At 39.5% G+C, this 26199-nt stretch overlaps 1 protein-coding gene across 1 annotated transcript in view; it reads right to left on the bottom strand.

The window, feature by feature from the left end:
• HAT1 (histone acetyltransferase 1) overlaps nucleotides 1-26199 on the bottom strand; it is a 70819-nt gene that overhangs the window by 14914 nt on the left and 29706 nt on the right. Inside the window, exons 4-8 of the mRNA XM_010377593.2 lie at nucleotides 22430-22550; nucleotides 10970-11149; nucleotides 10576-10697; nucleotides 9971-10075; nucleotides 9536-9642 (exon numbers count right to left, since the gene is read on the bottom strand). Coding sequence (XP_010375895.1) covers nucleotides 9536-9642; nucleotides 9971-10075; nucleotides 10576-10697; nucleotides 10970-11149; nucleotides 22430-22550 — 635 coding nt within the window. The remainder of the gene's footprint in view (nucleotides 1-9535; nucleotides 9643-9970; nucleotides 10076-10575; nucleotides 10698-10969; nucleotides 11150-22429; nucleotides 22551-26199) is intronic.

Raw genomic sequence — 26199 nt, forward strand, 5'->3', positions numbered from 1 at the left:
TTAGGTATTTAAATGTCTATATTAGAGGCCGGATGCGGTGGCTCACGCCTGTAATCCCAGCACTTTGGGAGGCTGAGGCAGGCGGATCATGGAGTCAGGAGATCAAGACCACGGCGAAACCCTGTCTCTACTAAAAATGCAAAAAATTAGCCAGGTGCAGTGGCAGGCGCCTGTAGTCCCAGCTACTCAGGAGGCTGAGGCAGGAGAATGGTGTGAACCTGGGAGGCGGACCTTGCAGTGAACCGAGATCGCGCCACTATACTCCAGCCTGGGTGACAGAGCGAGACTCCGTCTCAAAAACAAAATGTCTATATTAGAAAAGAAAGGCCAAGCATGGTGGCTCACAACTGTAATCTCAGCACTTTGGGAGGCCAAAGTGAGCCAATCATTTGAGGCCAAGAGTTCAAGACAAGCCTGGCCAACAAAGTGAAGCCCTGTCTCTACCAAAAATGAGCTGGGTGCAGTGGCGCATGCCTATAGTCCCAGCTGCCCAGGAGGCTGAGGCCTGAGAATCGCTTAAGCCTAGGAGGTGGAGGAGGTTCCACCACTTCACTCCAGCCCGGGTGACAGAGCGAGACTCTGTCTAAAAAAAGAAAAGAAAAGAAGACATCAAATCAATATAACCTAAGATTCTATCTTAACTAGAAAAGGAAGGGCAAATTAAACCCAAAGTAATAAGAAGCAATAATAATAAAAGAGTAGAAATCAATGAAAAAGAAAACAAAAATAGACAAGTTCACATAAACACAAAGTTGGTTCTTTGAAATGATCGACGAATTGACAAACCTTTAGTTAGAATGACTGAAAAAAAAGAGAAAACAACATTTATCAAAATCAGGCATGAAAGAAGGGATATTCCTACCAACTTTACAGAAATTAGAAGAATTGTAAGGGAATATGCCATGCACTTTATGCCAACAAATAAGACAACTTAGATGAAACAGACAGCTTCTAGAAAGACACAAATTACCAAAATGACTCAAAAAGTAAACGACTATGTGAACTGACTATAACGAAGACATTTAATTACCAACTAAAAATCTTCCCACAAAGACAATCTAAAACCAGATGGCTTTACTGGTAAATTCCACGAAACACCTGAAGAAGAAATAATGATGATCCTTCACAAACTATTCTAGAAAATACAGGAAACAGACCAGGTACGGGGGCTCATGCCTGTAATCCCAGCACTTTGGGAGGCCGAGGCAAGTGGATCACCTGAGGTCAGGAGTTCGAGACCAGCCTGGCCAACATGGTGAAACCCCATCTCTACTAAAAATACAAAAATTAACCAGGCATGGTGGTGCAGGCCTGTAGTCCCAGCTACTCGGGAGGCTGAGGCAGGAGAATCAGTTGACCCTGGGAGGGAGAGGTTGCAGTGAGCCAAGATGGCGCCACTGCACTGGCAACAGAGTGAGACTCCATCTCCATTAAAAGGGAAGGGGAGGGGAGGGGATAGAGGAAACCCTTCCCTTCCCCGCTTCCCCCTTCCCTTCCTTTCCCTTCCCTACTCATTCTATGAGGTCAGAGTTACCCTGACACTAAGGATCTAAGACAAAAACTACAAATCAATATCCCTCATGAATGTAGATACAAATGTCCTCAACAAATATTAGCAAACCAAATCTGTCAATATATAAAATGAATTACATACCAGAACTAAATGGGACTTATACCAGAAATGCAACGTTGGTTTAACATCCAAAAAAATCAATGTAACATACCATGTTAACAAAATAAATGAGAAAAATTCAATACATGCAGAACAAAGCATTTGACAAAACCCAACATCAATTCATGATAAAAATGCTCAACAATCTAGAAATAGAAGGGAACTGCCTCAATTTCATAATTAACACATATGAAAGCTACAGCTAACATCATCGACAATGGTGAAAGACCAAATGCTTTCCCTCTAAAACTGGGAGCAAGGCATAGCTGTCTGCATTCACCATTTCCAGTCACCATTATATTGGAGTTCTCAGCTAAGCAATCGGGTAAGAAAAATAAAGAAAATGCATCTGACTGCAAAGGACGAAGTAAAAATGTCTTTACAGACAACGTGATCCTGTATGTGGAAAATTCTAACCAAAAAACCACTACAACTAATAAACAAGTTCAGCAAGGCTGCAGGATAGAACATCAATATATAAAACCCAATTGTATTTCTACATACTAAAACAATCAATGATCCAAAAATGAAATTAAGAAAATAATCCCATTCCCAACAGCATCAAAAATAAAACATTTACAAATAAAGTTAACAAAAGTAGTGCAAAATTTGTATACTGAAAACATTGTTGAGAAAAGTTTTAAAAGATCTAACTAAATGGAGATATTTCCTTTCTTTTTTTTTGAGATAGGGTCTCACTCACCCAGGCTGCAGTGCAGTGTACAATCTTGGCTCACTGCAGCCTCGACCTTCTGGGCTCAAGTGATCCTCCCACCTCAGCCTCGTGAGTAGCTGGGTCCACAGGTGCTTGCCAACATGCCTGGCTAATTTTTCTATTTTTGTAGAGATGGGGTTTCGCCACATTGCCTAGGCTGGTCTCGAACTCCTGGCCTCAAGAGATCCACCTCAAAGTGCTGGGATTACAGGTGCAAGCCACCACGCCTGGCCCAAGACATTTCATATTAATGGATTAGAGCAGTGGTCCCCAACCTTTTTGGTACCAGAAGTGCCAAAAATCTCTAGCACCAGGGATTTTGTGGAAGGCATTTTTTCCCTGGGGGTGAGGGGAACAGACAAGGGATGGTTTCTAGATGAAACTGTTCTACCTCAGATCAGTCATCAGGCATTAGTTAGATTTGACCTATATCCTTCACATGTGCAGTTCACAATAGGGTCTGTGCTCCTATGAGAATCTAATGCCGCCACTGATCTGACAGGAGGTAAAGCTCAGGCAGTAATGCTTGTTCACCCATCATTTACCTCCAGCTGTGCGGCCCAGTCCTAATAGGCTCTGGACCAGTACCAGTCCGTAGCCTGGGGTTTTGAGACCCCGGATTAGAGGATTCTGAATTGTTAAGATGAGAATTTTCTTCAAATTAATAACAGATTCAATGTAATCCCTCAATCCCTATCAAAACTCAAGAGATTTTTTTTTTTTTTTGCAGAAATTGGCGAGCTTATGCTAAAATTTTTATGGAAATACAAGGGACGTTGTATAAACAAAATAATTTTGAAAAAGAACAAAGTTGGAGGACTTTCACTTCTGATTTCAAGACTCATATATGGTTGAGGTACTGCTTTGCCAGAGCCTTTGTGCCTAAAGGAAGGAGAAAGGGAGGCCACAAAGGCTAAGCAAGGCAGTACATATTCCCCAAGCAGATCAATGTACAGCTCCAAGTTGAAAAGCGAAAGGCCAGAGAAGACACAAGAAGAGAGTGGAGAATGGAAGCTGCAAGTAACCCCAAAAAGAAGAAATCTCTAGCATCAGGCAAGAGATTGCCTGAGAATGAAGATGACTGATTGCCAACAAAAGTACAAAGGCATAGAACAGCTCATTGACATGAAGAACCTCAACTGGGTACCACAGATAACCAGAAAGGTCACACAACTGAATCTAGGCAGGCCAAAGGAGATTTCAAGAAAAGAAGACATTAAGAGAAAGCAAAAGAGCATTACATGAAATTGCATTTAGCTTGGAAGACAGAGCAGGTGATTATCTGGAAATAGCAGGAGAAAGCCAAGAGAAAGAAAGAGAGGAAAGCAAAAGATGATTCATCTTTGTCAGGAAAGTGAATGCAGTCACTCTCTCTGAAGAAGTAAGCATGGACTAGATAGGAGGAGATACCAGGAACTGGGCCATGCTGCCAAAACCTCTGCTGTGCCTTGCCCACTCTGTGCTGTCACCACTGCAGCAGCCCTTCACAGCTAGGAGACCCCACAGCCTGCTGCCTGTGGGGGTTGGGGAAGGGCACCTGCTATAACTTTGTGTGTGCCAGGCAAAGTGCAGTTGCTTACACCTGTAATTCCTTGCTTTGGGAGGCTGAGGCAGGACAGCTGGAGCCCTGGAGTTCAAGACCAGCCTGGGCTACATAGTGAGACCCCATCTCTATAGAAAATGCTTTAAAAATTGGCCAGGTATGGTGGCACGTGCCTGTAGTTCCAGTTACTTGGGAGGCTGAGGCAGGAGCTTTGCTTAAGCCCAGGAGTTCAAGGTACAGTGAACTATCACTCCACTGCACTCCAGCCTGGGTGACAGAACAACACACTGTCTCAAACACTACCCCTACCTCCCCCAAAAAACAAAAGAAAAACCCCAAAAGATGCAGACAGCATTCCATATGTAACCATTTGGATGTTTTCTCAAAAACTGTTTTTAGAGTTCAGGATCCTGGTGGGGGTCCTGGGAGGAGTGCCTTAAAAGGCAAGATTTTGTCAGGTAGATTACACAGTAGGGGGTGGTTGTGCCAGGGGTCGATCACTGATGAATTTGCAACATGCAGCCCCAGTGTGTGCTGCTTGGGTGCTCACTCAGAAAGGGGCTGCCCTTTGGGACCCTGTACTCCTGTGTCCTTGAGGGTTATGGCCCAAGCCCAGCCAGTCCGCTCTGAAGCCTCCATCTCTACCCTTCCTTGTCCCATTCCCACCTGCCTGGCCAGGGGTGGGACCCATTTTTAACCCTACGCCATCGAGCATTTCAAGAAACTTCTGTTTACCTTGCAGTACACAGGCAAAACATCTTCCACAGATTCAACTCATATATTTGGCAGGTTAAACTTGACATTATCGTTTAAAAATTATATATATATAAAGCTATATCAACCTAATCACGACAGTTTGGTAGTGGCATAAGGGTAGAAGTATAGATCATTAGAGAGTCTGGGAATAAACCTTCACATTTATGGTCAACTGATTCAAGAAAAGTACCAAGGCAATTCAATGAGGAAAGACACTCTGTTCAAATGGTGCCAAGACAGCTGGATATCCACATGTAAGAAGATGAACTGAGATATTTACCTCACATCATACACAACAATTTATTCAAAATGGACCAAGGACCTCAATGGAGGTTGGGTGTAGGGATGGAAACTGACTACAAACGGATATGAGGGATCTTTCCAGTGATGGAAATGTTCTAAAACAGGCAGATTTACTAAAAACCACTGAACTGTACACTTAAAATGGGTGAATTTTACGGTCTGGAAATTATACCTCAATAAAGTTGTTTTAATTAAAAACTCTACTAAAGACAAACGCTTAAGCAAGTATCTCTTGTAAAACATTTGTTTGTTTGTTGAGATGGAGTCTTGCTCTGTTGCCCAGGAGTGGAGTGGGCAGTGAGATGGAGTCTTGCTCTGTTGCCCAGGAGTGGAGTGCCCAGGACTGGAGTGCAGTGGCACAATCTCAGTTCACTGCAAGCTCCACCTCCCGGGTTCATGCCATTCTCCTGCCTCAGCCTCCTGAGTAGCTGGGACTACAGGCACCCGCCATCACGCCCGGCTAATTTTTTTATTTTTAGTAGAGATGGGGTTTCACCGTGTTAGCCAAGATGGTCTCGATCTCCTGACCTTGTGATCTGCCTGATTCAGCCTCCCAAAGTGCTGGGATTACAGATGTGAGCCTCCGTGCCCGGCCACATTTTTAAAATTATAATAGATGAGGTACAAGCTTATCCAATGTCAGTTTTTCCAAGTCTACTTCTTTCTAAATTGGTTTAGAAAAACAACTGCATCGCGGCCAGGGGTAGTGGCTCATGCCTATAATCCCAGCACTCTGGGAGGCCGAGGCCGGCGGGTCACGAGGTCAGGAGTTCAAGTCCAGCCTGGCCAATATGGTGAAACCCCATCTCTACTAAAAATACAAAAATTAGCCGGGCATGATGGCGGGCGCCTGTAGTCCCAGCCACTCGGGAGGCTGAGGCAGGAGAATGGCTTGAACCCGGGAGGCAAAGGTTGCAGTGAACCGAGATCGTGCCACTGCACTCCAGCCTGGGGGACAGAGGGAGACTCCGTCTCAAAAAAAAAAAAAGAAAAAAAGAAAAATAACTGCATTGCTAATATTGATTTAAAGTAACATTTAGTGTATGTGTGTATGGCTGTGTGTGTGTGTGTGTGTGTGTGTGTTTTTGAGACAGTCTCACTCTGTCACCAGGGTGGGATGCAGTGGTGGGATCTCGGCTCACAGGTGCAAGTGATTCTCCTGCCTCAGCCTCCTGAGTAGCTAGGACTACAAGCTTATGCCACCACGCCCAGCTAATTTTTCGTATTTTTAGTAGAGACGGGGTTTCACCATGCTAGCCAGTATGGTCTCAATGTCTTGACCTCGTGATCCGCCTGCCTCAGCCTCCCAAAGTAAGTATTTTTTAAGACAGGGTCTTGCTCTGTCCCCCCAGCTAGAGTGCAATGGTGCAATCACAGCTCACTGCAGCCTTGACCTGCGGGGGTCTAACGATCCTCTCATCTCAGTCCCCCAGGTAGCTGGCTGGGACCATATAGGTGTGTGCCACCATATCCAGCTAATAAAAAACATTTTTTTATAGAGACGGGAATCTCCCTATGTTGCCCAGGCTGGTCTTGAACCCCTGAGCTCAAGCAACCCTCCAGCTCAGCCTCCCAAACTTCTGGGATTACAGTCATGAGCCACTGTACCCAGCTGAGTGAAATTTTAAGTAACTTCTATACCCTCAGAAAAGTTTAGGAAACAAGTATCATAGGAAAATGAGTTACAGTTGAGAAAAACTAATCAGGCCACATTTTTACCTGAAATTTTCACATAAGTCGAAAAACCATGCAAAAAATTTCCAGTTTTAAATAAGCCGTTATAGACTGATAATACTTTGTTTGCAGTTTAATATAAGGAACCAAGTCACCACTCAATCTTTAAGCCCTTTGAAATGTCGGTCTGAAATGAACTTAAAATGATGACACCCAATAATTTGTGACATCCTTCAATTCCTTTGTTTCTATGCTACAAAGATAAGCAACATATTTAAAGATAAAATTTTCTTGAATTTAAATCTACAATGATATGCAGAATAAAAAACTGAGTTTTTTCCAAATTTAATACATCATCTAGCAATCGTTTTTTAAAAGCTTCTCCATATTAACGCACTATATTAGTGATAAAAAAAATCATATTCTAAAGAAGGGAAATGAGATAACAGCACAATCACCTAAATATAAACAATTCACATAATATTCTAAAAAGCTATATGGCACACCCCAGAACAATAAAGGACATTTAAAGGACAAATATAATTAGCTTTTAATGTACTACTGATAGATAATAATACTGATATGTATTCCAGCCCAGAATCAATTTCTATTGCCAAATGCAACTCCTTTCAGAAGTCCAGAGGAAACAGATAATTGATTCTACTTATAAAGTTAAACAACTGAGATATATTCAAATGCTGTACATCTTAAGAGAATGACATCTTCAAAAGGCAGATGGTACATAAGGAATTGTCTGCCGGTATTTTACCTTAAAATTGAGTGCAAAAAAATGAAAATGGGTGGCAATTATACCACAAACACCCATCCATCGGAAGTAAGATATAACTTAGGCCATCTACAGGAAGTTTCAATTATTATTAGATCTGGCTATGTGTCAAGTAAGCAAAAGGCCATCTCAATATAAAGAATATTCTGGATTGCAAATGGAGGTCCAGAGCCTGCAAAAGAACCACAAAGCTAAAAAAAACACACACAATAATGGAGAAACAACTAAATTACAGAAGAGTAGAAAAATCTGCAGTTTCTTTTGTTTTTTAAGGACTGGGTATGGAAATCTAGGAGAAATAAATATCTTAATGAGAACAGCTAATAAGGCATTTTTAGTATTTTTAAATGCTGAGAAATGTTAATGCTGAAAATAAACGCCAATACCCAGTTGTCAAATTCAGAAGTCCTTTAGCATGTTTAGTCTTTTCTTTTTAGAGACTTCAGTTTCTAATGAATAACACCAATGAATAAAGGCTACCATTATTGATGACTCTTCACTGAGATGTAAGAAATAAAATTCTTTATCTGCTAATTGGTGCTAAGTATCAAGGACTTTATTGGTTGGAGTAGACAGAAGAAAGTGGTTAAGAGGCTTCAGAGAAACAACCCCTGCTGGCACATTACCCACTAGAGTAGACAAAGACTACTTATGTGAACTCCACATTAAAATCACCAAAAATGTCCCTTCATGTAGCAGCAAGTCTAAGCTCTACAACAGAAGCTAAACAATTTTCTGCTCAACTAAAAGAAGTGACATAGTCTGTATTATGTTTCTACAATTTTATAAGTCATTGAGCTAGTGAAGTTGTTGCTTAAACAATTTATAACTTTTGTTATAAACGAAGTTTAGTAACTACTACTTTATCTCCTGAGTTTCCAACCCATTTAACAGTAGCAGGAAAGTCAGATGAAAAGATAATGCACCTCTGTAAATGTGGAACTCCCTTTTAAAAACAACATGCTTTCCCTCCAGTTTATTATTCTACAGATCAGTTCACTGTTCTGAAGCAACCTCAGTTTTATTTACCTTGGATTACTAGTCTATATAAAAAGGGATGAAACAATCTGCTTACCAGCTTATTTATGTGGTTGTCAGTCTCACATCCAGTTTTCTGGGGTTTTTTTTTTGTGTGTGTGGGGTGAGGGGGTGGGAGGTGGTATCTTTAAACAAAATTCCCAAATAGCATTTTTTAACATGTTAATATTTTAGTGCATGTTAAATATTATAGTTTGTAACAAAGATGTATCCCAATTCAAACTTGTAAGATTAATACATTTTAATACCAATTTGCATGTAACTATCTGGTAAAATATTTTTCATGAAAAGAAAAAGGTAATTTTCGGTTTCATCAGCAATTTTATGAACAAATGTGAAAGTTAGAAAATAACATAAATATTTCTTGGGCCACTTTGTTTTTTGGTGGTTCACACTTTAACATACTCTCATCTGAAACTCCATCTAATAATGCCTTCTCCTTTTAAAGAGTCAAGTCGAGTAAGTTGTCTTTCCTTCTCCTAAGCATTCTATTCATACTACTACTTCTATGGCTAATCCATACTGAAAGACATTTCCAAAACAAATAGGCCTACATTTCACCTTATCTACTACTGTTGTGAAGGCATGTATTTTAGGAATACAAAACACACTCTTTAGGAAATGTGTATTCTATTTAAGAAGTATTTACCTTGACTTTTTTTCTCGGTAAAGTTTAGAATATTCTGACCCTACATGTAAATTAAAGCGCAGGCTGCCTCTAAATAATGCAACTGTTTGCCAAATAAAGTGAACAAATAAGTTATACCATACTTTCAACACATTTATGCCTGACCAAGATTTCCCCATATATATTCGGCTCATTATCTTCAATTTGTTGTTCCATTAAGCACTTCACAGTTAGGGATGTAATCCAATTCCCACAAAGCCTTATGATTTAAAGCATAAACTTAAGCCATCTTTAGATGGCTTAAGCACCCTAGGAAAATGTTGCTGTTTAAAATAGTTATTTCTGACAAAAATACAATCAATCAGTAAGAAGACATTTTTTAGAAAGGCTCTTTCAGTAACAAATCAAATTTTACATACCTGTAATATCAAGAACTGTAGGAAATTCAGTGTAGTATCTATGAACTGTTTCAAGAAGCTGAGCACCATGGCCTTGACCTTGAAATGGAGTCAAAATCAGCATCTGACTACAGTAAAGAAATTATTTTAAAATTAAAATATCATAACATGACCAGTTTAAAACTTGCAAATCACTATAGTATTACAAACACTTTAAAGTTTGTGTGATCTTTTTTCAATCCACCTTTGAGATACCCAAAAATTATCAGGATACTCAAAATTAGTTTAATCTTCTACACCGTTTCAAAGGGAACAACGAAATAAATCAGTACATAGTCCATGAATAATAGTGATTTTTTTTTTAAACAAATCAACACTATTATAACAAGTATTGGAAACTTCAGCAGTTCCTTCTTCTGAAATAAAAGACAAGGCACGTGTTATACTGCCAATTACCTTACACGTGGCCGGGTTTTGTCTGGGTACACATAGTAATTATAGACTGTCATGTAGCCTACGGTCGCAAAGAGCGTAGCTCCATCCTTATTATACTTCTCAAATCTGCAGATAAAACAGAAAGCCAAGCAGGTCAATTACAGTCGCGCTCCCATGCAGTGTCCATTTTCTTTTCCATTCTCTGACTGAATTTTCAGTGTCAGCAAGCTACTCTGTGAGGGCCCAATGGGTACACCTGCTATGTTCTGAATGTACAATTCACTTAATTGGTGTGCAGCAACTTGGATAAATCAGACCTCTTTACATCACTTCAGTGCACTTGCCTATTATAAAGATGAATAGGTGGCAAGTAAAAGAAAACACAGGCAAAGCTCATTTTACTGTTTAAGCCTACATTCAGGGCCCTAACGGACAACAGCATTTAATTCAGCTCTATTCTCAAGGTCTCCCAAAGCATAATGAAGGAAAACTCAAGCCTCATAAACAATAGTTTTTCTTTCCTGGGAAAAATATCATTATACTGTCCCAATAATTGGGCTGCCACAATTAAAATGCTGGCTTTGTGGAGGTAATAAGGTCTACTGTTGCTTTAGAACTGTACTTACACTAGAAAGTAGTGCCATCTTTCATCATCCACGTCAATAAAGCTAGCAGTTTCAATAAACCACATCAAAAAGGTCTGAAGCCTTTCATGATATTCTCGAAAGCCTCTACATGTCATGTCAGCCTAGGGAAAAAGCCAGGAAAAGTCAGGTGAAACTCATCACAAAGGTAAGTGAAAGTCTGCAGAACACAAAATTATCCTGTGGGAAAATGTTTAGAAATCTCAGATTAAGATGTGGACACAGACACAGACATACACACAAAATAGATCTTTGTTTATAATGCTGATTAAGACTTGTTTACTGCAGTTAGAATAAATCACTGACAACAAAACTACATACAGGTTTCAGGCAAAAAGAAGAACTTTACTCAATAAATATTTAGATATATCTTTACCTTATATATCTGAAAGGTAAAGTTTTCTCCTCCTGTTGGACTGAGAACTGAGTAGGTATGAAGTAAGGTTCCGAATGGCTTGAAATCAACTTCTTTTTCCAGTAAAGAAAGGAAATCATTTGTGTTTGTGCAAAATCCAGGTGGAATGATTTGTCTAATTTTGCCCTCAACATCATCTGCCTAAAAAATAAAGGATATAAAAAATTAATAACAAATTCAACTTTAAGTTGAATATGGTTAATTTCTTTAAAATTGACAAAACCAACACAAATTATAAAATTTTAGTTGAAAACTAAAGAAGTAAACACACAGTGAACTGGAAAAGGATGAGCTTCCTGAGCACAAACTATATCACACAAAACTGAGATGAGCATAACATAAAAGTAAATAAGGCAGGTAATCTGATACCAAGTACAATAATAAGGGCAATGCTATGGACGTTTCCGTTATGTAGAAAATGCTGACTATACCCCTTCATGAGAGTCTGAACTGGCCAAGGCAAAAGGCTGCTTATTATTTTATATGTGTCAAAGAAATCATATTATCCAAGACATGAAAAGATCACCAGAGGTAGTGAGATAAGGCTAGAGTCAGACCAAATGAATAGCAATCTCACAACTAGATGGGTCACATTTCCCTCATATGCCAAACTCAAACTAAGATGATAATTTAAAAATATACCTATTTAGGAAATAACATAAATTATATGAATGGATATATCATTCTTTCATCCTTAGAATGTGACACAATTCTTACAGACCTGGATTTGTGACAGTAAAAAAGAGATAAGACTGGACAACAAAACTAAACTCGGAGATTAAAATTACCCTTGTTAAACAACCTCTATCAATGTTATCAGCTGAGCAGACTTCATAATCCTTTTCAAAATCCCAAAAGACCACTTGATTGAATACATTTACTACTTCTCTTTAACCATGAATATTTGATGAAGTCTTACAATAAAGTATTGCTGCTTCTCACCAGGCAATAAAACTTAATGAATTGGTCTCAACTTAACAAAACCTTATCCCTCAATACAGTCCCTAAAAGCCTGACATTACATTCAACAAAATGAGCTTGTATTCTATTCAAACTTTTTTCTGAACAATGAGGCCAGGTTTTTACTTAATGGAGTTTGCCGTGAGTTCAGCTGTAATGTTTGTATTGTATCTATTTCCACAAGGACTGACACAAGAACACTTTGTGTTAACTTACTAAGCAGCTCTTTCATACCGTTTACATGCATGATGGGTATTAGTTCTAAACCAAGACCCTTGCTACTTAGCATTCAAAACAGGGAAATTAAGATGCTTAGGACAAAATACACTACAAAAGGCTAATACAACATGCTACTAATTCCTGTCCTTTCAACCATCTTTTAACTAAGTAGAGGCAATGCACCTGCAGATGAATAGCACTTTATTATGATTCAGTTACATTTTAGGATAGAGAACCAGGGATGACGTTTATCACAAACAAGTTTTATTTTCAATGCTCTGGTACCACCAACATTTATATATAATTTGCTTATAGCTGTAAAAAAGACCTATTATTGAAAATATAGCTCTTCAGCATTTTGCCCAACAGTTTATTTCTAACATGTACATCAGTCCTTGCAACTCATTCACACTCTAGATCAAATAAACTGCATTTCATAGGACCGTTTTTGTTTATTTTTGAAGTACTATTTGATAAATATTTTTCCTTGCAATTGCTAATGTGAAGAGGCCATCTTAAGCATATTTTATAGAATCAGTACAATTTCAACAACTATCAAGGAAACTGTCATAATGAGGGATAGCTGTAATAGGTGTGCTGTGTAGCAATTAAAATCCAAAGTAGTGATGAGTAAAACAGTATAATATAATGTTAGTTAAGGTTTTCAAAAAGTCAAGAAAAACTACTTTTAAAAAGAGATTTATAATCTATCAGTTTAAAAATCACTTTAAGACTTTCATAGCATGTATAATTTTAACTTTTAAAAACTTTCCTTATGTCCTGTCTTCTCAAGAAGGCATTACAAATCATTTTACATATCTTGCATCAAATCTACTTCAAAGATTTCTCAGAAACTCTAAGTTTCAAGTAGCACTTTTGGTGGTGGGCAGAGCAACCCGAAGGTTTGAGCCCAACAAAGACTTCAAAGGATGCTTATTTACTGTAATAAATATCTTCAAATAAAATATTTTGCTTTGCGTAAGTTTACACCTTAAGAATTTTTATAGGGGAAAAGGGCAATTTTAAAGCAAGGAATCTTTATATATTTATATAAATATATATTTATAAATAGTTATGTATATAAACATGTATCTGATATACTTACATAAAATATACAACTTAAAACCAAACAGTTCTTCAACCTAGAATTTAGAACTTCGCTTCACTAAAGGGAAAATGTCTGCATTCTCTATTAAATGGATTCCATTTTAAGAAAAAAAATCCTGACTACCATCTTAGAGATCTGTACTCTTTTCTCAAATACATAATTTAGTTCAATTTAAAATATTCATTTTTCAGAATGGATTACTGATCAGATAATAAAATCAGCACAAGAGCAAAACCTCATGTAATCATTGTTAACTGAATAGTTAAAAATCAACAGAAACTTTTTAATTACAGTGTGGCTAAAAGTTTAGAATCTATTTCTGAAGATCACTGAAAAATTCCCTGTCTTCCAGAACATTATTCTAAAACTTCAACTAAAATTACATAGAAATATAGAAAGGGTAAGAAATTCAGCTGACTAGACAGACCATGGAACTAGAATTTCAAAAAATTTTTAAAAAAGAAACCAGGCTAGGCATGGTGGCTCACACCTATAATCCCAGCACTTTGGGAGGCCAAAGCAGGTGCATCACCTGAAGTCAGGAGTTTGAGACCAGCCTGGCCAACATGGTGAAACCCTGTCTCTAATGAAAATACAAAAGTAGCTGGGCATGGTAGCAGTGTGCCTGTAATCCCAGCTACTCCGGACTCCGGAGGCTGAGGCAGGATAATCGCTTGAACCTGGGAGGCGGAGGTTGCAGAGAGCCAAGATTGCGCCACTGCACTCCAGCCTGGGTGACAGGACAAGACTCCATCTCGAAAAAAGAAACCAGAACACAACCAGATATGTTTAATTAACAAAGACATCTCTTACAAATGGTTTCCTAATACTTGGCAATTTCTTTTCAAAAAGGAAAGTGCAAAAGTATTCTAGTTAGATATTCTGGTAGGTGGGTCATGATGAAATATTTTTAGATCGTATACTCTTTAACTATGGTCATTTCAAGTTCCAATGTTCTGTACTTTATTACACATGAACATGTTCATATGGAGCAATTTTTGCATTTCCTCATTACTGAATAAAGCGATATGCCTGATAATTAGTAATCTATTTTTTAAAATAAATGTTTATATTTGTATTTATACACATTTGAAAACCCAATAACCTTTCTAATGTCTTATCTTAAGCAACACCATTTGTGTAAATTTGTCCAGTAATTTTTGAGATTGCAATTAAAGACATGTTAAGTAGGTGGTAACATGCTGTTCTTTACTTGGCTAAAGTGGTACATAGACTTAACTATATTCTAAGACTACCTAAAATATGCTATAAATACAAGCAAAAGAGATTCTACATCTACTTAATTTTCTCAATCTCACGTTCTCTGATAATATTTAAGCTTTAACTACAGAATGTATTGTTGAGAAATTAAAAGTGTGAACTTTTTCATTAATGGAAAAACAAAGGTCATATTATATTTATTTACACTGCATTAGTATTTTGCTACTTAAACTAAACAAGATAAACTTGTCAATATATACTTTTAAAGCTCTTTATGATATTTCATAAAAAGTACTACTTATCAAGAACACTGTCACAATTTGAAATTTTACTAGTCTACCAAAGATATTTTCATTTCCTCAAGATGAAATTTCTGGAAATTATGTAGGATTTTCCTAGGAAGAGGTTAAACACTCCATAAAATTTTTTAAATCTGCTCTCATCTACTCTCAAATTCAATCCAATTAGTGGGACACCAGGATAAAATAACTGAAATTCACAGTTAATACAAACTTTATCCACCTATTTCAACTTCCTATATCAAACCTTTCCCAGAAATGCTAGCAATTAGCAAGACAACAATCTTAGTTACGCACCACTTCACTAAAAGGCAATGAAATTACCCCCAAGAGAAGGCAGGAGGTTTTTGTTTTTAAGACAAGAGTCTTGCTCTGTCACCTAGGCTGGAATACAGTAGTGTAACCATAGCTTACTGCAGCCTTGACCTCCTGGGCTCAAGAGATCCTTCTGCCTCAGCCTTCCAAGTAGCTGGTACTACAGGAGCATGCCATCATGCCCAGCTTTTTTTTTTTTTTTTTTTTTTTTTTGAGATGGAGTCTTGCTCTGTTGCCCAAGCTGGAGTACAGTGGCGTGATCTCGGCTGACTGCAACCTCCACCTCCCGAGTTCAAGTGATTCTCCTTCCTCAGCCTCCCGAGTAGCTAGGACCACAAGCATGCACCACAACACCTGGCTAATTTATGCATTTTTAGCAGAGACGGGGTTTCACCATGTCAAACTCCTGACCTCAAGTGATCCGCCAACCTTGGCCTCCCAAAGCACTGGGATTACAAGCTTGAGCCACCATGCTCAGCCATTTTTTTTTTTTTTAAGAGGCAGGGTCTTATTATGTAACCAAGGCTGGTCTCAAATTTCTGGCCTCAAATGATCCTCCTGAGTCAGCCTACAGAGCAGCTGGCATTACAAGCACAGAACAGGAGGTGTTAATAAAAGCAAAGGTCAAGGACAACCAGATGAAAAAATCATCAGTGTCTGAATAATCAAGTTTATTGTATTGTAAAATTCAGAATTGTTTCCTTTAAAGATGATGGCTAGTAGAGATTTTATAGGCATCTTAATTGTGACTAAAGAATTTTAGGTGCAACTAGAGCATTCAGCTTGGAAAAGAAAAAGAATGGATGATTAAAAATTAATGTAATGACATAATCCTAATAAATAACTTCTAAACAGATGTTATGGCTGCTGACCACCTATGTAGTATGATCTGCAAAGCCCTAATATATAGACTCAAACCTAACATCCAAAATAAAATTTTTGATATTTTCCACTTAAACCTATTTCTTCTATCATCTTCTCAGTTAACAGTACCATAATTGAACCCCCGTTGCTTGGGCAATGGGGTTTTCCTTGTTTCTTTTCCTCATCTGTCACATCTAATTCAACAGCAAACCTCCAAAATGTTCCTTACTCTGACAACTAAGTCCAGTGTCACCTCTAACACTGCAATATTCCAGTCTCTCATCTTTCACTTTTGCCCCATACAGTGTTCTCTGCACGGCAGCCAGAATCATATTTTAAAAATATAAATCACATCGTTTATGACCTCCACCTACTTAAGAATGCCTCTGAAGAATGCCAACTACTCTTATTTCTTGCAAACACCTATCACACAACAGAAGATCCTACAGATCTAGCTTTGCATCCCCTTCAACCATCTCCTACCCCTCTCTCCATCACCATGATTTAACCCTGTTAATCTTTCTGCACTACAAAAATGCTGTATTTTTTAGAGCCTTTGTACCTGCTAGTCCCGTTGCTTAGTAAGTTTTACCCTCAGCTTATAACATGGCTGGTTCCTCCTTCATTATTCAGAAATGAGCAAAATGTATCTTCATAATACTACCTGAATTTGTGTATTTACTATTTTGTTTACTGACTGTTCCTCTTGGCTAGAACGTAAGCTCCATGACTTTGTCTGCCACTGTATCGCTGGCATCAAGAACAGAAGGCACTATGGAATGAACACTCACTGCAAACTGAGATAGAAGACGCAAGCCCATGACCCACGTATCCCCTACCCAATCATTTTTAGTAAGGGGAAAAAAGTCTTTGTTTGGATACTCAATATAAGTGATCTTTGACCACAAAGCAAATAAGTAATTCTACAAAAAGACATTATAAAATATTGATTCCTTACTCCTAACACAGTATTTCTAAATGGAAAAACCTAATTTTCAAGAATGGAACAATTAGATGTCAATGCAAATACACAGCTATTTTCACTGCATGAAGTATTTAAAAGATTTATCTATAACTAAGTCAATAGTTCCTTTGGAAGAAATCAATTCAGTGCTATCAGCTGCAACTGTAAAAACCAAAAACCCTCCAACAGTGGATTAACACACAAGGAAAAATATCACCTGCATTTTTAATAAGAATATCTAGCTGGGCTTGGGTCTGGAGAATTTAGCAATCTATATATTTGATTATGATAAAACACTATTTTAATAAATGTGTTAAATGCTAGTTAATCTAAGATTAAATCTTTTCAAACATCAAACCACTACAGTATTACTCAGAATCACTTCTGTATCTGCACAATTTCAAAAGTTATCGTGGGACACAAACTACATTAAAACCAATTTTTTTTTTTTTTTTTTTTTTTTGAGACGGAGTCTCGCTCTGTCGCGCAGGCTGGAGTGCAGTGGCCGGATCTCAGCTCACTGCAAGCTCCGCCTCCCGGGTTTACGCCATTCTCCTGCCCCAGCCTCCCGAGTAGCTGGGACTACAGGCGCACGCCACCTCACCCAGCTAGTTTTTTGTATTTTTTAGTAGAGACGGGGTTTCACCGGGTTAGCCAGGATGGTCTCGATCTCCTGACCTCGTGATCCGCCCGACTCGGCCTCCCAAAGTGCTGGGATTACAGGCTTGAGCCACCGCGCCCGGCTAAAACAAATATTAAAGGTAGTGACATATTATTTATCTGGCAAGCTCAGTCATCTCAAACATGGCTGGGAAGTGGGGAAACACACACACACACACACAAAACAAGTAGTACTCAAAATACTTCTAGTACTAAAGTTGAATGAATATGAAACTACTTCAGATCTTTTTCATGCTATGCACAATTCCTATTACATGAAACTATTGCAGATCTTTTTCATGCTATGCATAATTTGTGTTATACATGGGGCATAGGGTTGGCAAAAGAGGTAAAGTCAGAAGTTAAAGTCCTGAAAAAGTTGGTTGCATTGTTAATATTTTAGGAACTGCTACTTCTGCAGAAGAAAGTTATGACATATAGTATGAAGTAATCAGATTCCATCCAGCTTACCAACATGGTACTTTTAACCATAAGGGGTCTGCTAGTGTGAAGCCCCTTACAATGATAGCAGTAAACTGGCAGTGCATGGCATAAAACACAGGAGAAGGCTGGGTATGGTGGCTTAAGCCTGCAATCCCAAGCATTTTGTAAGGCCAAGGTGGGAAGATTGCTTGAGGCCAGGAGTTTGAGGCCAGTCTGGGCAGTATAGCAAGACCCCATCTCTAAAAAAAATTAAAAATTAAAACAAAAAAATTTTTTAATAAGAGGGAAAAAAACCACAGGGTAAAAAGGAGAAAGATACCTATGTAACAAACCTGCATGTTCTGCACATGTATCCCAGAACTTAAAATTAAAAAAAAAAAAAAAAAAGGGAGAGAGAGAAAGAAAAAGCAGTAAGCACAAGAGCCTGGATCCTCTTAGAACAGGTCAAAAATATTCCTAACATCTTTTAATCAGGATATTATTATATATTATGCATACTAACACTAAATAATCATCCCCTAGTCCAATACTGACTATTTACTAGTTGTATGACTTTGGGCAAAACCTTTACAATATAACAAATCCCTCAAAATGTAAATAATAAAAAAGGGCCAAGTCAGTCAGTTCCAGTAATGAGAGGAGGTTTTAACCAAAAATATAGATGGGGTATGGGGTGGCAAAAGAGGTGAAGTCAGCAGTTAAAGTAAGTTTAAAGCCCTGAAAAAGTTGGTTTCATTGTTAATTCATTAGGAACTGCTACTTCTGCAGAAGAAAGTTATGACATACAGTATGAAGTAATATATTTCATTTTCCATACTTGTGTCTAACACACTATTACCAACAGTATATCAGATATAATTTACTAAAACTTGCTGGATTTATAAGTGCAAAGGAAAGAGATTTTGCTATAAGAATTAACTTTCAATTTTATATATATGATTTAGTGACAAAATGGGATTTAATCTTTAAAAAAATCACCTCTGTGAAGTAACGCTTGATGAAGTTTCAATGCCCTTAAATAAGGAATGCTCTGAAACAGAACAAGTCTAAAATAAAATTTTCTTAAGGCCCTCAAAGATTCATGTCCATCCCAGATGCAAAATACATTCATTCTATTCAAACATTCCTAGAAGTCTCAACCATTACAATATCAACTCAAGTCCAAAATCTCATCTAGATATAATCAGTTCAAAAGTCACACATCTCATCATCTAAATCAGCTATAGGTAAGACTCCGGCTATGATACATCGTAGGGCAAAATTCCTCTCCACCTATGAGCCTGTGAAATTAGAAAACACAGTATCACTTTCAAAAGACAATGGTAGGACAGGCATAGGACAACAGTTATAGAATCTCTCATTCCAGAAGAGAAAATGGAAGGAAGAAAGGAGCCACTGCTACCAAGCAATTTCAAAATTCAGCATGGCAAATTCCATTAGGTTTCAAGGCCTAAGAATAACTGTGCCCTGCAACTCCACCCTCTGGACCCAAAGCTTTGCCCTCAGAGTCATTCTTCCGTTTTCTTTAAAGGTAGCACATGCTTGCAACTGAGCAGTTTTATTAGCCTGTTTCCTATCTGTGGAATTTGGAGAGTTCATACAGCCTTCCTCCATTTTTGTCCTGTCAGTCCAAGCTGCACTATAAAGTTTTAATTCTCAAAACCCTTGAGTCACCTGTGTACGTCATGAGGGTTCATACCATTAGACAAGAGGGTCCTTCACAGATGTTCCCCAGATCTATATTCCCAGCTTTTTGCTGAGACAACTGAGGAGACCCATGAGTCACATGCCTAATCCCTTCAGCACAAGCAAAAGGTTATCCTGTCACACTTACAGCTTTCTCTCCAGAACACACTTCCCACTTTCCTGACAATGAATATGCTAACTAGTGTCTTCTGAAATCTGGATAGGCTAAGAATTTCCCAAATCATCAACTCCTGTATCCTTTTTGTTTAACAGTTCTTCCCTCAATTTATCTCTTTCCTCACTTTACTATAAGCAGCCAGAAATCAGGCCACAACTCCAATACTGTGCATAAAAACCTCCTCAGCTAAACATCCAAGTTCACTGCTTACAGTAAGTTCTCCTTTCCATATAATTGCAGGACATAACTCAGCTAGGCTTTCTGCCACTATAGAACAAGGATTTCCTTTTCTCCAGTTGCCAAACACATGTTCCTCATTTTGTTCTAAGCCCTCACCAACCAGAGGCACTTCTTTTTTTGTTTTGTTTTTTTCTTTTTTTTTTTGGAGACAGGGTCTGCATCTGTCACTCAGGCTGGAGTGCAGTGGTACAATCTTAGCTCACTGCAAACTTCACCTCCTGTGCTTAAGCCAATTTCCCAGCTCAGGCTCCAGAGTAGCCAGAACTACAGGCATACACCACCACACCCAGCAAATTTGTGTGTGTGTGTGTTTTAGTAGAGATGGGGTTTCACCATATTACCGAGGCTGGCTTGAACTCCTGAGCTCAGGTGATCTACCTGCCTTGGCCTCCCAAAGTGTGGGATTACAGATGTGCCACCAGGCCTAGCCATTTTTTTTTTTTTTTTTTGTAAGAGATAGGGTCTCACTGTCACCCAGGTTGGAGTGCAGTGGCATGATCATACTTACCTTACTGTAGCCTCAACCTACTGGCTGCAAAGGATCCTCCTGCCTCAGTCTCCTCAGTAGAAGCGGCACTTTCTTTCTTTCTTTCTTTCTTTTTTTTTTGAGACAGAGTCTCACTCTGTTGACCAGGCTGGAGGGCAGTGGTGCAATGTCAGCTCACTGCAACCTCCACCTCCTGGGTTCAAGCAATTCTCCCACCTCAGCCTCCGGAGTAGCTGGGATTACGGCATGCACCACTGCACCCAGCTAATTTTTGTATTTTTAGTAGAGACGGGGTTTCGCCATGTTGGCCAGGTTGGTCTCAAACTCCTGACCTCAGGTGATCCGCCCGCCTCAGCCTCCCAAAGTGATAGGATTACAGGCGTGAGCCACCGTGCCCGGCCTTCTCTCTCTCTTTACTTTATCCCCTTTTGATCCACTCGCTTTAAATAGTTTTATAATGTGATCAGCTTGATCATCCATGTATTCCATTCATAAAGGAATATATTAGCAAAATTTGTGGGATTAGAAATGTAGCAAGAGAAACTTCAATAGATTCTACACTAAGTAAAAGTGGAAAATTTAGCTGTTTCCCTCCATCTTCTTTGACTTATAGGAAATAAACACAATAAAAAACAAAAGTTGGCAAAAAAAATAAAACTCTGATCACAAAGGCAAAAATTTTTATGGGGAAGGTCCACGCAGGAAACAGAACAGGATCACGATCACAGGGTTAACTGTAATGACAGGGCGGCAAATGCCTCCATAACTATAGACTGAGTATATGATTTTATTTAATTAATTAATTTTTTTTTGAGACACAGCTTCACTCTGTCACCCAGGCTGCAGTGCAGTGGTGTATTCTCAACTCACTGCAACCTCTGCCTCCTGGATTCAAGCAATTGTCGTGCCTTAGCCTCCCAAATAGCTGGGATTACAAGTGCATACCACCAAGCCCAACTAACTTTTGTATTTTTAGTAGAGACGGGGTTTCACCATGTTGGCCAGACTGGTCTCGAACTCCTGACCTCAGGTGATCTGCCCACCTTGGCCTCCCAAAGTGCTGGGATTATAGGTGTAAGCCACCGCACCCAGCCTGAGAATGTGATTTTAAAACTACCATGTAACAGATTCTCTTCTCCCTCAAACCTTAATTTTTTTTTTTTAGAGATGGGGTCTTGTTCTGTTGCCCAAGCTGGAGTGCAGTGGTGTCATCATGGCTCACTGGCAGCCTCAAGCTCCTGGGCCCAAATAATCCTCTCACCTTAGACTCCCAAGTAGCTGAGGGTCTCACTGGGTTGTCCAGGCTGGTTTCCAACTCTTGGGCTGGAGATCCTCCCACTTCAGCCTCCAAAAGCATTGGGATTACAGGAACAAGCCACTGCGCCCAGCCCAAACCTTTAATTTTTAGAACCTATTTGTTTGTTTTGTTTTTGAGACAGGGTCTAGCTCTGTCATCCAGGCTGTAGTGCAGTAGCATGATCTCAGCCGACTGTAGCCTCTGCCTCCTGGGCTCAAGCCATCCTCCAACCTCAGCCTCCTGAATAGCTGGGATTACAGATACATGCCACCATGCCCCACTAATTTTTGCGTTTTTTTTGAGAAATGGGGTCTCACTATGTTGGCCAGGCTGGTCTTGAACTCCTGAGATCAAAAGATCTGCCCCCCTCAGTCCCCCAAAGTGCTGGGGTTACAGGTATGAGCCACTGCACATGGCCTAAAACCTATTTTAAAATAAATTCAATTGGAAAACAGTTAAAAAAGCATTTCTGTTCTTACCTCTACACAGTCAAAGTTCTCATCAACTTTAGATGCATATTCAACACGGAACATTGTTGACAGGCTACCAGCAATATAGTATAACAGGATCTTTAGACCCTTGTAACCAAAAGCAGTTTCACTGAAATGGAAAAAATAGCAATAATGAGAATGAATTTCTGCAGTCATTAAAAAGTATTAACCCTACATATAAACAAGTTTAACTTCATGGGCCGTTTCAAGATTTTAAACTATACTTAAAAAAAAAAAAATCTACAATAAAATGTGCTTCAGTTTTCATCTAAAATTGAATAACTCAGGAATGTTGCCTAAGTCAGGAATGTTGTTTGGGTTAAATGAGTAAGTTAATACATGTAAACTACTTATAAAACTGGCACATTGTATAAGTACTCAATAAATGTCAGACATTTAATACTATTGCTACTGTTGCTGCTGCTGCTACCATTACCAGTATTAGAAGGCATTTCAAATGACAGAAGTAGTGTTAAACTAGGAGCTGGCTAGGCAAGCAGCTACCAAGCCTTGGACCAGTCCCTCCAACTTACCGCTTACTGAATCACCAAAATCCAGAGCTGCAGTGATAGCACCTACCTTATCACAAGTAAACTGCTCTATGAACTCAACAGGCAGATATGGAACTGCTGCTAATTTTTCCACCCCATGGATATGGAACTGCTGCTAATTTTTCCACCACATTTATGCTTAATATTCCTTTTATGCTTAATATTCCTTTTTCCAGCTTAAAAGTCTTCTAAAAAGTGAACTCTAAATTATCCAGAATAGGTAAATCTATAGACACAGAAAGTAGATTAGTGACTGCCTAAGACTAGGGGTCAGGGTAAAGGAAAGTGACTATTAATGAATTCTAGGGTTTTTGATGGAAGTAATGATAATGTTCCAAAAATGACTGTGTTTGCACAACTCTGAATACATTAAAAACCACTGAATTGTACACTTTAAATAAATGAATTGCACAGTATATATCGCAATAAAGCTGTATTCTGATTTTTTTAGAAAGTGAATTGTGAAAGAAAAGTGTTTGAAAGAAGCAGTGTCATGTACTTTGGGAGGCTGAGGCGGGGGAGGGGGGGGGGTAATCACTTGAGGTCAGGAGTTCAAGACCTGCCTGCCAACATGGTGAAACCCTGTCTCTACTAAATACACACACACACACACACACACACACACACACACACACACACAAAAACGATGGTGTGGTGGTGGTTGCCTGTAATCCCAGCTACTCAAGAGGCTGAGGCAGGAGAATAGATTGAACCCAGGACGTGGAAATTGCAGTGAGCTGAGATTGCACCACTGCACTCCAGCCTGGGCAACAGAGCAAGACTCTGTCTCAAAAAATTAAAAAGAAGCACTATCTGTAAAACTAGATCTTATCCACTAAGATATTACTACACACATTTTTTAAAGTAGTAAAACGTAGAGAATAAAACAATGTCTCTTTAAAGATAGAACTCCAAAGAGAAAATATTATTTTTATAATAAAGTAAAACCTGTTTAAAATATAAAAGGCTGAAATTTTGGCATTAATTTATGTATGATAAGATATAATTATTAATATGTGAAAGCACATAAAATGCCTAATCTGTACATTAATAATGAAAAACTCACAAGAAATTCGTTGCAGGAAGAGACATTTGTTGACTTAAAAACACAATAAAGGCCTGGTGCAGTGGCTCACACCTATAATCCCAGCACTTTGGAAGGCCGAGGCAGGTGGGTCACCTGAGGTCAGGAGTTCAAGACCAGCCTGGCCAACGTGGCAAAACCCCATCTCTACTGAAAATAACAAAAATTAGCTGGGCATGGTGGCAGGTGCCTATAATCCTAGTGACTCAGGAAGCTGAGCCAGGAGCATCACTTGAACCCAGGAGGTGCAGGTTGCAGTGAGCCGAGATTGCGCCATTCACTGCACTCCAGCCTGGGCAACAAGAGCAAAACTCCGTCTCAAAACAAAACACACATTAAGGCTGGGCACAGTGGCTCATGCCTGTAATCCCAGCACTTTGGGAGGCCAAGGCAGGTGAATCACCTGTGTCAGGAGTTCAAGACCAGCCTGGCCAACAGGGTGAAACCCTGTCTCTACTAAAAATACAAAAATTAGCTGGGTGTGATGGCACATGTCTGTAGTCCCATCTACTTGAGAAGCTGAGGCAGGATAATCGCTTGTACCTGGGAGGTGGAGGGTGCAGTGAGCTGAAATTGCACCACTGCATTCCAGCCTGGGCAACAGAGTGAGATTCCATCTCAAAAAAACAAGCAAACAACAACAACAAAAAGCCACACATTAAATATGGCTGGATGCAGTGGCTCACGCCTGTAATCCTAGGACTTTGGGAGGCTGAGGTGGGCAGACTGTCTGAGCTCCAGAGTTTGGGACCAGCCTGGCCAACATGCCAAAACCCCGTCTCCACTAAAACTACAAAAAAAAAAAAAAAAAAAAAAAATTAGCTGGGTGTGGTGGCACAGGCCTGTAGTCCCAGCTACTCGGGAGGCTAAGGCATGAGAATCGCTTGAACTGGGAGGCGGCAGAGGATGCAATGAGCCGAGAAGATCGAGCCACTGCATTCCAGCCTGGGCAACAGAGCAAGGCTTCATCTCAAAAAACAAACACACAAAAAACCCCAAAACTCCCACACATTAAAGAAATATGTCGGCCGGGCACAGTGGCTCAAGCCTGTAATCCCAGCACTTTGGGAGGCCGAGACGGGTGGATCATGAGGTCAGGAGATCGAGACCATCCTGGCTAACACGGTGAAACCCCGTCTCTACTAAAAAATACAAAAAACTAGCCGGGCGAGGTGGCAGGCGCCTGTAGTCCCAGCTACTCGGGAGGCTGAGGCAGGAGAATGGCGTGAACCTGGGAGGCGGAGCTTGCAGTGAGCTGAGATCCGGCCACTGAACTCCAGCCTGGGCAACAGAGCAAGACTCCGTCTCAAAAAAAAAAAAAAAAAAAAGAAATACGTCAATGATGTTAAAATAATGCATGGGGGGAAAAAGACACGAAGGGAAATATTTAAATGTCCACTATGTCTAAATACCCTTTCCTACTACAACAAACCAGGGGTTCCATGGGAGACTGATTGACTACAGAACTAATAGGGAAAGTACAAGATGAATCTGGAAGCATCTTATTGTGCAAGGAAGTAAAGTATCACCAAAATTATAAGGACATATCAGAAAGACTCAAAAGTGTCTGAAAGGGTGGCCACTTGCCAAATCTGGGACAATTTGAGCATCAAAATTAGTAGCAGAAGCAGACTGTACATAACCCACTGAATTTTAAAAGAATCCTTAGCCAGGTGTGATGGTTCACACATGTAATCCCAGCACTTTGAGAAGCCAAGGCAGGAGGATCACTTGAGTCCAGGAGTTCAACACCAGCCTGGTCAACACAGGGAGATCCCCATCTCTTAAAAAAAAAAAATTTTTTTTCTGTTTTTTTAAGACGGAGTCTTGCTCTGTTGCCCAGGCTGGTGTGCAGTGGTGCAATCTCAGTTCACTGCAACCTCTGCCTCCCAGGTTCAGGCAATTCTCCTGCCTCAGCTTCCCAAGTAGCCAGGACTACAGGCGCACGCCACCACACCTGGCTAATTTTTTGTATTTTAGTAGAGCATGGTTTCACCATGTTGCCCAGGCTGGTTGCCGACTCCTGAGCTCAGGCAATCCTCCCGCCTCAGCCTCCCAAAGTTTTGGGATTACAGGTGTAAGCCACTGCACCCGGCCAAAAAATTTTTAAAAATTAGTTGGGC

The sequence above is a fragment of the Rhinopithecus roxellana genome, chromosome 14, assembly GCF_007565055.1.
Source record: "Rhinopithecus roxellana isolate Shanxi Qingling chromosome 14, ASM756505v1, whole genome shotgun sequence".
In the NCBI taxonomy this organism is placed as follows: Eukaryota; Metazoa; Chordata; class Mammalia; order Primates; family Cercopithecidae; genus Rhinopithecus; species Rhinopithecus roxellana.